Source organism: Gracilinanus agilis, chromosome 3 (assembly GCF_016433145.1).
Source record: "Gracilinanus agilis isolate LMUSP501 chromosome 3, AgileGrace, whole genome shotgun sequence".
Lineage (NCBI taxonomy): Eukaryota > Metazoa > Chordata > Mammalia > Didelphimorphia > Didelphidae > Gracilinanus > Gracilinanus agilis.
The window spans coordinates 409,466,871-409,480,476 of NC_058132.1; the positions used below are offsets into that span (position 1 = coordinate 409,466,871).

General features: G+C 33.1%; 1 protein-coding gene across 6 annotated transcripts in view; it reads left to right on the forward strand.

Moving 5' to 3' along the window:
- Positions 1-13,606, forward strand: part of SON (SON DNA and RNA binding protein) — a 34,580-nt gene that overhangs the window by 16,997 nt on the left and 3,977 nt on the right. For all 6 annotated transcript variants that reach the window (XM_044670215.1, XM_044670218.1, XM_044670219.1 and 3 more), the window contains 3 exons: positions 4,723-4,833; positions 6,064-6,180; positions 10,671-10,818. In XM_044670215.1, coding sequence (XP_044526150.1) covers positions 4,723-4,833; positions 6,064-6,180; positions 10,671-10,818 — 376 coding nt within the window. The remainder of the gene's footprint in view (positions 1-4,722; positions 4,834-6,063; positions 6,181-10,670; positions 10,819-13,606) is intronic.

A 13,606-nucleotide genomic window follows, 5' to 3' on the forward strand; every position in this document is an offset into this window, starting at 1 on the left:
GCCATCACTGCTTCTATAAAAATTAACCATATTCTGTTGACAGTGGGTCAGTAATATCATCTTTATATGTGAAGAACCTGCAGCAGAGGACTATGTAGAATATTGGTCATATTGTCATAAATGTTCGAGAAATGTACTATTACTGTAGAATAAGGGGATTGATTTTTGGTAAAACAAATAAAATTAACTACATCTGAGGTTTAAAAGCAAAATTTCTTAAATCAGAGTAATATTAATGCAATATCTAGCCAGGAGTGATTTGTTTGTTTGTAAATAATATGGTACAAGTGTCTAAACAATCAAGGGGACTCTAGTTTTAAATTTGTTAACTTAAAAGAATTATGATGTGTTAGCCAAATATATTTCATAAATACATTTGAATTTGGGTTTCCTTTGTTCCCTTCTTCCGCTCCCAATATGCAATCAAGAATAACTAAATATTCCATTATAGTTCAATCTTTTCTTATAACTGTAATATTTAAAGACTAGCAGGCACTCTCAAAATGGATTGGGGGTGGGGGTGGGGGTGCAATTCCCACCTTAGTTCCTTCACCTCTAGTTTTCTTGGTAGAGATCACTCACAAAAGTGAAATGTATATTAGATTATAAAGGTTTTATCCAATGTTAGTTTACCTGAACTTTAAAAAATCTATATACTCTTGTTTGTCTGCCCCATTGATTTATATAGTACAATCTAAATTAATTTTTACATATAATCTATTTCCCTTGATGAATGCATTACCATTGTAATGGCTCAATTTCCTAATGAACAAACATTTGGAACTCCAAATTAGATTTTTCTTTATCTTTTTTTGTTTGAATTTATAATTTCCTTGGTGGTGAAAGCAGTTCTAGCTGAGCAAAACTCCCTCTACATGCCAATCAGGAACTATTCTTAGATTTTTTTTTTTAACATAGTAGTCTTATTAGTTAGATATCCTTATATCTATATAATGGTCTTACAACTTCTCAGTGAAGAGACTTGAGAGGATAGCATTACTTAACCTAGGATCACACAAGCCAAGTTAAAAAGTATTAAGTACTTCCTATGTGCTAGGCACTGTGCTAAGTACTGGGGGGGAAAAAAGGCAAAAGCTGCTTATATGTATCAAAGTGGACTTGAACCTTGGTCTTGGGTTATGGGCAGATTATTCTCCACTTCAGACATCCCAACCCTCCTGAATGTATCTGCACATATTAATACAGAAATGATATTTTAAAATGCTATATAACATAAGTTCTTTGGCTTCTGATCTCATTTTCCATTTCTTATTGCAAATGCCACTTTGTTGTTAGTATCTATAATAAATCTTAAAAAATTTTCCATTTCTTCACATATTAGGTTAGATAACTAACCAGAATAATTTCTGACTTTTAAAAATGGTTCATTTTTATTCTACTCTACTGTGGGATAGTTTCTTATAATGGACAGATTAATTAGAAAGTTGAACTTTATAGAGACAATAACTCAAAAAAAATCTATTTGATAAGGGAAAAACACAAACTTGAATGATTCTGATCAAGAATATGTAGCCCATAATGCAAATTAAGATTAATCTCAATGCCATTTATTAAAAGAAGTAATCTCCTTTATTGATGAAACTAAGAGATTAACTAATGGACAGTGGCCATTGATTATGGTGAAACTGGAGTTGAAAGTCTGGACCCTAAAAACATATCACAAACTTTAGAAGTGTTAGAGAGTATAATTGGACTTCTGAGCTGTTTTACTTTCTGGCACATGACCATGCACATATGGGTACAAACTTTAGAAGTATTAGAGAGTATAATTGGACTCCTGAGCTATTTTACTTTCTGGCACATGACCATGCACATATGGGTACTTGATCAATAATAATGATATCAAATAGGTTTAGAGTTGTCCTAAGTCAGAAAATTGACTGAAAACTCACTAAAGTCACACTTAAGATTTGTAGGAATAATTATATCCCTCAAGATTTAGTTATATGCATGAAAATGTTAATGTTAATTACATTTTCTACCAATTTATTTTTGGAGGGTAGACTTTTGCGTTGTTTGGAATATTTGTATTACTTTCTAGCTCCTGAGCTGCCTTTAAAATGTTAAGTTTATACAGGATATAAAGTTTTTTAGAATCATCATTGTGATATTTGGGGTGGGCACTTAAAATGATTCAGTACTCTCATCTAAAGGGATTTGATTAAGCTTTTTTGTGCATTGTTGTTTATAGTCCCAGCTAGCTTGAAAAGCAGGAGAGTGGGCTTTTGAGGCAAACCTTTGAATACCTCTAAAGGGTTACAAGGTGGTACTGATTCATGTTATTTTAAAGATGTCTCCTTGTAATTTCTAAAATGGTGAGTACTGAGTTAATAGTCAATATGCTGTTTTGTAATGAAGCTAAAATTAAACAGCATTAGATGTCAGTAGGGTTGTATTACTTAAAAAGAAACTAAAATTGTATAATTTTAAGGTCAATCTTAAATTCACAGAAATTATAGTGAACTTGTTTTTAAAATGGGATCTCTAAAATAAATGTTCAATAACTTTTAGAGGTGATTTAATATAACCAACATTTGGTTCTTTACTATTGAAATATATGACATCACCTCATCAAAAACTGAAAAAGGGGTGTGTAGTAGTGAAAATAGATATATATTTTTTTTATCTATACACATATACACACACATACACACATATGGTATATAGAGAACCAGGTTGACTTAAAAGGTAGAAGCAGTGATCCAGACCACGATATTATATTATGTTCTATCCAACTTTGCTTCTACCAAAATTAAATGCCATCTGCCCCATTTATTAATGACATTTCTTCTCCTTCATAACATCTCCTGGCTAGCTTTATTAATATTGCCATGACTATTTTAACTATTCATACATAGTATTTTAAAATCTTTTATAATACCTATGGTAGACACATGACTCCTAACAATGACTTTCTTTTCAGAATGTACTTCAAAGAATAATTGTTAGAGAATGGAAATCTTAATCGTGATTGAATAGAAAAGATTAGACTGAAAGTTAGCTAATAGCTATTAGAAACTTTAAATAGTCCAAGTTCTCATCCAGCAAAAATCACTTCAAACAATGGTTTGTGCATATTATCTTAGGTTGTTTTGGTCCTTAAGGTCCTGTAGGGAAATGTGGGAAGGTAGAATCTTAGAATAACCACAAAGGATCTCATGAGCCACATAACCTAGTACTTTTATCCCTAGGGTGAGGGAATAATTCAGCCAAGGTCACACACATGTACACACATTGACCCAAGATTATTAACTTATTTTGATTTAATTTGGAATACTCAACAGTTTTGTTAGAAATTGAGGTGTTCAAGTAAATGCTTGAATGTGAGAGCATAGGAGATTAAAGATCTTGAATGGGGAGAAATTGCCACTAAATGGGAAATTGGACAAGAAGTCCTAGTCTAAGGTCCTCCTGATTTGGTGATTGTTTATAACAAATATATTCTAACACATCACTTTAAACTAAAACAATTTGGGATATATATATATGTAGATCATATAAGTAATATTTTTTTATTCCTCCAACCCCGGGAAAAAACCAACCTGAAAACTAGATAGATGACCATAAAATGAAGAGGCAGTTAGGAAAGAGTTGTTTGGAGCATTTAGTTTTTCATATAAACATCTCATAAATTATTTTCTAGTTGGTATTTCAAAGAGTTTTCATAAAAACTTTGTTACTCTTCATTTAGCTAAAATGATCCTTGCTTACTTAAATTCTTTCTCATGTAATATGAACTTTTAAAATGTTCAGATTTTCCAAACATTTCATTTTATATGAACAATTTTATATACATTTAAATTGAAGGAAAACATTCATCAGGTTTAAAGCTAGAAGAAAACTTAGATATTGTGTAATCTACTCCCTTTATTTTACAGATAAGTAAACTGACTCAGGGAATTTAATTGATATGACTATGGGTTCCTAGCTATTAGTTGCAGAGCCACGAATTGAACCCAGGACCTCCAGACCTCCAAATCTAATGTTCCCACTATACCATGGTGGTTTGATGTCATTTTGGGTTGTAGCTATTGCACTGTAATGGGGTTAAGAAGCAATTTTCTAAAAAAATTGAATTTACCAGGTCACCTTGAATTAGAGTGAAAAGATTTGAGCTACTTAGTGATTGAAAGGGAGGTTAAGGTCATCATATCTTTTGACTTTTGTTTTTCAAAATTTGGGGCCTTTCTCAGGAGATTGTTAGTTTAGATAGATTATTACAAAATAAAAATAAATTCTGACAAGTGTAAATTAAATACAGGAAAAAGTCTTATTCAATGAAAGGGATGAATTAATATTTAAATTTAAGTTCTGTATAAATGCAAATAGGTTCAGTGGCAATGACACAGGAGATAGAAGACCTAGATTCTAGTTGTGCTTCTGCCACTTTATTAGCAATGTGTTTTTATTACTTAAAGGAACACCATGTTTCAATTTTTCCTCTCTTTTTTTTTTAACATAAAAAAGGAAAGTAGTTCATAATACCTTCCCTCTTTAGTGGGTTATTGTAAGAGCTTAATGAGAATATTGTATGCAGAAGCACTTTGGGAATTGTCAAGATTTATGCAACAATGAGATGTTAGTTATGTTTTCTTTCCTGTGTTTTCATTTTGATATATAGCAACTAAGAATTATAAGTTGGTATATAAAATATCCTTTTTGTTGGTCATGATAATTTGAAATCTTTTTTTTCTTCCTTAGCCTGTGGACATCTCTACAGCAATGAGTGAGCGCGCACTAGCTCAGAAGAGACTTAGTGAAAATGCATTTGACCTTGAGGCCATGAGCATGTTAAATCGAGCACAAGAGCGGGTATGTAGCAGTCTACTGTAATCCAATTTCTAATCATAGGGTATATATTTTTTAACCTATATTAGATTTATGGTATAAAGTTGAAATAGAGAATTTGTTCGGTTATCCAGAAAATGGAAAGGAATAATTCATTTATCTTAATAAGCTGACTATTTTAGGTGAAATGATTTCTGAATCTAATTATCCTAATAAAGATTACCTTAGTGTCCACTTTGCCTTTTAATTATAGACTAAAAGACCTTACTATGGAACAAGTTCTTTACATAGTCAAAAAAAAAGTGATTTGATTAGAATGTGCATGTGTGAATCTTCTTGTAAGCAAGCAATATTAGTATGGTATTTGCATTTTGGTATAGAAATTTTTAGAGCCCAAACTTTTTTTTTAAATTTTTTTGAGAATGCAAACTTCTTAGAATTTATAACCATATCTTAAACATTGTGTACCTTTTTTTTACCTTGATTTCTATTTTTTTGGACTGATCAGGTTTAAGTCTTTTTATTAAACACAGACAAATCGATGTTTAATAATACATTTAGGTGATACATACAAGAGGAGGGAGAAATCTTGATTCATAATGTTAGTGCTTGCATTTTTCCTTTAAATTCCTATTGTCCCTAGAGCAAAATTGGAAAAAATGGTTTTAAGTTTTTTATTATTTGATTTTTTTGAGAAACTTTGTTTACAAATCTGGTCAGTTTTCTTCATTTCCTAAAAACTTAGTAAATTTCACATCAATGGAGTAATTTAAACTTTTAACAATTAAAAGAAACATACATTTAAGGAAATTAATATTGGAGGTTGTCAGAAGACTTGGGTTTATTTCCTGTTTCTGAGTTTTATTACTTGTGTGACTTTGGACAAGTCTGCGTCTCAGTTTCCTAATCTTTAAAATGAAGTGAATTGGATTTTATGGTCCATGAAGTAGTCCCTTTTAGCTCTGGATCTATGATCCTCAGACATGGTTTTGAAGATACTGTGTGACTTTGGACAAGGAAAAAAATTTGGACCTCAATTTCCCCATCTTTGGATTTAGATTGATCTCCATTAACCTTTGCAGCTCTTAAATCTGTGTTAATAATTCAACTGATGTTATTTAAAATTTTATTTTTAATTTCTGCTTATCTTTAAAAAATTCTATGTACATTTTTACTATGTAAATGAGATTTATGATAATGGTCATTTATTAGTTTTATTATATTTATTCAAATGTGATTATTTGCTTTCTTTAGATTGATGCCTGGGCTCAACTGAACTCAATACCAGGCCAGTTCACAGGAAGTACAGGAGTACAAGTTCTAACACAAGAACAGTTGGCAAATACTGGTGCTCAAGCTTGGATTAAAAAGGTACTCATTATGCAGATGGACACATGCATCCAAACAGAATCCTAAAACGTTTTGGAAATTTAAAAGTGCATGAGCGAGAAACCTATTGTCTGGCTCTGACTGAAATTCATAAGTAAATTTGCTATGTATATATACTCTAGGATGAACATTGAAGATGGACCTGATCCATGGAAAAATGGCAAATGTTTAAAACTGGCTCATGATCCACCCAGTTTATATCCTTAGGTCATTTTAAAATTTTATTATTGTTGTTGCTTTTGGTGGTGGTATTTTTGTTAACCATTTTTTGAGTGCTAACTGTGTGCCAGGTGCTGTAAAGAATATTCCACAGTTCCTGTTGGGCTACTAATCTAATAACTTAAAGCGGTGGTTCTCAAATTTTTCCTCATCATGGGACGCGTTGAAAGGTTTATCTTTGGTGGATCACTACCCCTAGGATCCCTCTACCACCTCCTACTTTCCACCCACTGTTTTTCCCTAAATTCCCTGCCCCTACCCTAGTGCCTGCACCCTCCCACAGAATCCCTCAGCCCCAATTCCTTACCCCTTTCATGACCTCCAGCCCCTCTCCTATTTCCCAATGGTTCTTAGCTAGTTGGTCATAGGCAGAAATAGTGGGGAGATTCCCAACTCTAGAACAATTGCATGTGGCAGTTTTGCCATGGGACTGGAGGGTTGGGGGAGGATGGCTGGAGATTGGCAGTGGTGGGATTGGCAGTGGTGAGGGTGGGGGGTGGTAATTGGGGGTGAAGGGTTGGAATGGGGAATGCTTTGGACCACCAATCAGGCCCTCATGGCCACTGGTGGTCCACAGACCTCAGATTGAGAACCACTGATCTCAGGAGAACAACAGGATATTTAAGACCCTAAAAACAAAGGGAGTGGATGGACGACTCGTGCAGCGAAGACATAGGTGCATCTGTTTTCAGATTTCTGCAATAAAATCTGCGGACTCCACCTACAGCTACCTCATTGTTGGGGGAGCCTTAGGTGGTTAAGGAAGGGCTTCCTGAAGAAATGAATTTTTCGGCACGATGATGGAGGAAATTGGCTTGGTGGGAGGGTGATGGGAATTTGTTTCAGGAGTATTGGCATCATACCAGTGCTGAAACTGGGAGGCAGCGTGGTCTAAAGGCCTGGGAAGGGTTCTATGTCCGGCTCTACCTCTGACTCCTTGTGTGATCTTGGGCAAGTAACTTCTTGGCACTCCAGATTCTCCAAATGGAGACAATAACATTTATTATCTGCCTCACAGGGTTGTGAGGAATAATGAGACATAGTACATATATACTAAGCTAAGGTGCTAAATTTGAAGTTATTAATGTTATTTGCTAGTTGCTCCAGGCACATGTATCTAATGAATAACTTGATTTTTCACCTTTGAAATGTTAGATTTTATACATTATCAGCATTTTCCCAGAGCCAGTATTGAACTTTGTGTGCTCTCTGCTTGCTATTTTCCAAAATAGCTGCATGACAATGAGTAACTGGCAAGATTTAATATCCTGTGTGACTTTTTTTGTTGGAGTTACTATGCATTTAAGTTACTGTGTATTTAATTCTCTGGAGAAAGTTCTCAAAACAGTTTGGTTTAGATTTAATTGACAATATTATTTGAAGTTTAAAACACAGTGTGCTATAATTACATTTTTAATCATGATAATAGGCTAAAAACTAATTTCTGAAAGCATTTAAAAATGGCATTTTTTTCCTTTTCAAAAGTATGTGCAACTTTATTTCTGTAAAGTTTTATTACTACACTTATCTTTGAAGATTGAATGCTTCCTTTTAGAAAATTAAAATTAGAGGATACCTATTGGATCTTTAGGCATAGCATGATCCTACAGCTCTGAGCATGGTTAGATAAAAATATCTGAGAAATTTCACTTGGAAGATTTCCATTTTGATTTTGGTAATGAAGTAGTGACTGATCATGTTTAAACACTTTGGAATAGTGTGTATTTCTAAGAGTAATAACTTTTAAAAAGCCTGGTACTATGTTGATGCAGTAGTTGGCTTCTTCAAATTTTCCCTCCAAAATTTTTTCCATTTTTATCTTTGGTGCTGTAGGTTGCTTATAGTTACTTCCGATGTCCATTACATAAAATATGTTTAAAATTGAGACTTTAGTATGAGGAATTCTACCTAGAATATCCCTGAGGAAAAAATTTTTTAATGCACATTCAGGTAGCTCATGTAATTCTTTAGCTAGTCTCTATTAAAAACACTTAAGATTTGTTGTCATAGGCAAAAACAGTAATGTTTTGTCATCAGTAAAATGTGATATTTATATTTTATTACTAAAACATTTTGTGGTTCACATGAACTAAAAAAGACATTTTTGACAAAGGCCATTACTTTCCTCAAGGAAGGGAATCATTGTGATGATACAAATTAATTTTGAAAGTACAACATCTTACATGACAGGAAATAAATATTCCTCGTTCATTTACTTTGAGTTGCATTTGAGGATTAATTATTTAAAAGGACCCATAAAATTTGCTTATTCATATTACACTATAAAAAACTAGCCTTTAATTGATCACTGTAGGGATTTGTGATAGTCTTTACATGTTTTTTCCTTCTTGCTATAAAAATATAGTCTTAAATGTTACTTTCTTAATGAATATTTCCATTTACCCAATTGTAGAAATTGGATCTAATATTTTTCCTTGCTAGAGAAAAATGAGGCCTTAGAAAAAACTTGTTTTGGTCATAAGTCAATGTGGGGTCATATTGGTTGGTATATTTTCCAAAACTAGTTTGAGAATTTGGAAATTACTGTAATATGAACTTTTGAGATGAATATTATCCACATTGTCAACTTCATATAACTGGGGCAGAGGAAATAAAAGGTGGTAAAGGGTTCAGAGGAATTTGAAACCTAGATTGCTTTGGAGTTTGCTTTTGAATTATACTCTACATATTGCCCTCTTTAGGAAGAGGTTGGTAGAAAAGGGAGGATGAACCTGAAAGTAAGTTTAAAAAAAAAATAGTAATTTTAGGTATATAGCATCAAGGCAGTTTAATATGTCAGCATTTACTAACTTTTCTTTGCATACACACTCTACATGACCTATGCCAATTGAGGGCCTTTTTAGATCTAAATCTATAATCTTATGAGCCTGAGGAACTGAACCAGGGCTTTTTTTATATATTTTTTATATATATTATTATTTTTTTTTTATATTTCCACAGCTACCTCCTTCCATCAGAGCACATTGATAAACTTAATGTCCAGTTGTGACTTTTTGGCATATGTTCCCCCAGTTTGTAGCTAAATAGCTGAGGGAAAAACACAGTTGTAGTGTAGTTTGGGGCCATTTTTTAGTATTAACTTAGCAATAACAGGAAATAAAAATTTTATAGGAATTCATTATAATTCTATATTTTCATTTCCTGTTTTGATAAGTTAGTAATTTGTAATAACATATTTGCTAGATGGGCTAAAAATAAAATTTTTAAAGAGAAGGAAAAAAAAGCATATTTTGCATTTGAAACAATTGTTTCAGCAGAAGTCAACTCTTGTATCTTCATTTTGGGTATATCTAGATGCCCTTTAATATATTCTTACTGTATAAAATACCTGTGTTGAAAATGCCAGTGTATTGTGTATTTTAAGACATTAAGCAGTTTGCTGCTTTGATGGAAATTATGGTTCAGTGGGTTGGATACAGGAGAGATGATAGTTCACAGAATAACCTGTGAACTTTCACCCCTCTATATGGAAACTTGTTTCAGGGCCAAATGCTTGTAGCTGCCTTCTTGCCCCGGTCAGTGCCAGCCCTACTATTCACAACACTGCGGCCACCGAGGCCTAGGTATGTAAACATTTAAGGAAGTTTTTTAAAGTCTTTTAACCTCAGGTTTTAAAAGAATTCAGTTTGGTATACTTACAGTGTGTCTGTGATTGTCATGTACTGTTGATAGACATGTAAACGTGTAAGGATAATTTTAATATTGATATGGATTGTCTTAAGTAAAACCTTTATACTTGCTCTATGGTAGAATTTGGAAGAATTTTGGACAAAAGTATGCTTCAACATTTGTTTGCACTTTATTTCTAAATGTTTTCTGAGTTTTTTTTGTTCATTAACTAGGTACACCTGGGAGAGTTAATATTGTCAAATATTTTAACACTGCCTTTTTTTTATTTTGCAAGCTAAGAAGAGATACCAGTGAACGTAAATAGTGGATGAAAAAGGAATGTTCTAATTTTTTTGGACATATGGGCCATTGTTTTAAAATTGCCATTTTAGTTTATATCATCATAATCAACTTTCAAAACTTCCCCCCACTATTTAATACTTTAAAAAATTAGAACATACAAACTCCAGTATGGGTAAATCATGGAAATATTCATTTATTGCTTTATTATTCTATATAACATCTAGAAGTAAAGTGAGATAATTTTAGAAAGTTGTCTGTCATTTCATAATCAGATTCTAACTTTAGAATTGGGACATTTTACCTCTCTTTCTTTGGAATAGGATCAGTTCTTAAGAGCAGCCCCTGTAACAGGCGGAATGGGAGCCGTTCTGATGAGAAAAATGGGCTGGCGAGAAGGAGAGGGATTAGGAAAAAACAAAGAAGGAAATAAAGAGCCTATTCTAGTTGACTTTAAGACAGACCGAAAAGGTAATTCTTTGATTTTTTTTTTGATGCTCTGTATAATTTATTTTCTTTCATTATTCTATATTTTAAAATTACATTTAAGGACAGCAACATAACTTGTTTTTTCTAATTTGTAAAGATGTTTGGAAATAGTTGCCACATTTTCAGTTATATTAAGTACCATTTCAGATTTTGAGGAACATTATCTTTATAACAGTTTGAATGCAGTTTTATCAGCAATTTTCAAAAAGTTTTTTGACAAATTTAACAAGTATTTATTGAGTGGATAATAATGCAAGATATTAGGGTTATGAAGAAAGAAAAGAACAGCCTCCGTATATGATGTTTCAGATTTTAGGTTATAGTTATTTGTTTAAAAGCAATAAGGTTGTCTTACTCTGAATTAGGGCATATTCAGTCCTGGGCTTTAATAATAATTTTGGGTTTTTTCCCCTCTAGCAGATAATTTTTTTTCTTTTACTTCCCTTATTTTCTTATAAAGTCGTCTTAAATGCTCTTATAGCTCTCATCATGCTTCCTTCAGAAATGTCACTTTAAATTATTGCCATTTTCCTAGTTTCCTTTTCTTATAAGTAGCTCAGAGATTGGTAACTGGGTGCTTTTCCTTGGACTGGGATTGGAGATTATACCTCAAATGAACAGATACTCTTGTCCAGTTGGGTAAAATCCCTTAGAGCAACAGCATTCTCCTGAACTCAGCATCATTAGAATGTGTGTGTGTGTGTGTGTGTGTGTGTGTGTGTGTGTGTCCTTTTTATAGCATATAAGAAGCACAGAGGTACCTTAATAGATTTTATAAAATTTAAAATTTACTTTAGCTAAATTATATTTATTTAATTAAATGTATGAATATTCATATTCCTTCACTGACCCAGATCACAATTTATCTTTGTCTATCCATAAATCCTTTTAGAGGTTTTAGAGGCTGCTTTTGAGGTTTTTAAAAAAAAAATCCATGAATAACAATGAAACTTTTGAATTGTCCACCTGTTATTTCTCATTGTCTCACTGGTCCACTTTTTCCACTCCAATTTGTCTTTCATGATTAATACTACTTTGTGGGAACAAGTCATTCTTGGTAATATGCTGCCACTCCTGTTCTTTATCCCAACATACCTCTTTCCACTGCACTTTAGGTTGTTCACAATGAATATAGAATCATCTGTAGAGGCACTAAGACATGTTGCTGTTAAGGAAGATGGTCTTTTGTATCAGGGAGTTCCTTGGGACCATTGAAAGGGTCATGCAAGTTCCCAGTGCACATTGTCCTTCAGTTCTTGGGCCTGCCATCATCCATCTGCAGGGCCTATTGAAACATGGAGACTGATGGTTTAACTCATAGACTACTTTGTGATTCATTGATGCTTGTTGCACAAAATTATCTGTCACTTTTTTTGCATGATCTTAAAATATTCATGAGTGATTCCTTGATTTTGTCCTAGTGAATTAAATTGATTTTTATAATTAACAAATTATAAACACATTGGGATCATGCATTCTCTGTACCTTTCAGTTAGTTGGATAATTGAATAATCTAGAAATTCATCTTCAGAAAGCCTCTGTCTCCTTTTGATTACCACTACCCTTTTGACATAGATAAATATTTTCATTGATGAATAAGTAGATATATTGATTACTAATTGTCTTTTCAGTCACACTTTTAAGGTCATATAAGCCAGGATCTTTTTTATTCGGCTGGTGTTTTTCTTTTCCCTTCATTTGATTGTCTTCAAAATTAGTATCCAAATGTCTTTAAAATTGTGATCTGCAGCAGAATTTCCTTTGTGAAGACCAACTTCTTTTCATGAGATAAGATGCTTACAATTTTCTGTCACTTATTTTCCATAATGTTTTCCATTTGAGCTTGTATTCTAAGTCAGTCTTTGATTTCTTGGCAAAGAGTAGAGGTGTTTATTGGCAATACGTTTTCTGGGCTCTTTTCCTTCTTATTGTGGCATTTTGCCATCTGTTAAATTTCTCCAAGAAGTGGAGATAATGAATGTCCATTTCCATTTCACGTTAGAATTGTAATTGTATATAATATTGTCTTCTTATTCTTATCTTTGAAAGCTTATGTTAATGTTGACCTTTTCTCTGATAGTGATAAAAAGATACATGATTCTTTAAATGACTTCCCTGATTACCACCAATTGTTTCTTGTTATGTTATAGACATCTTGTGCGATTTTGTTCTATGCTTGCCACTTTCCGTCTTCTCTTTTTTAAAAGAAAGTATTCATGGTCATAAACCTTTCATTTCTTAATTCTAATTTGTAGTTTTCTACATTTTCCCCCATGTGCTTCTCTGTGCCTACCTTCGCATAGAAGTCATTGAGTGCTAAGGTTATTTGTTGCCTTGATTTAGAGTATTTTGCCATTCTCTTCACAGAATTTCTTTGCTTCATCTTCTGTCCCAGATGTTAGTCCATAAGTCACAGCTATTTAGTAGTTCCTTGCTTACTTTTACTGGAAATAGTGCAAAATGACATGATTTTTTTTTTAAACCCTTACCTTCCATCTTGGAGTCAATAATGTGTATTGGCTCCAAGGCAGAAGAGTGGTAAGGGTAGGCAATGGGGGTCAAGTGACTTTCCCAGGGTCACACAGCTGGGAAGTGTCTGAGGCCGGATTTGAACCTAGGACCTCCTGTCTCTAGGCCTGGCTCTCAATCCACTGAGCTACCCAGCTGCCCCCGACATGATTTTTTTTGATGGCACATGAAATTATATCTTAATTCTCTTGGGTGCTAGCTCTTTTTTCCTCTCTATGGAAAATGGGTGAGCTACCTTTTC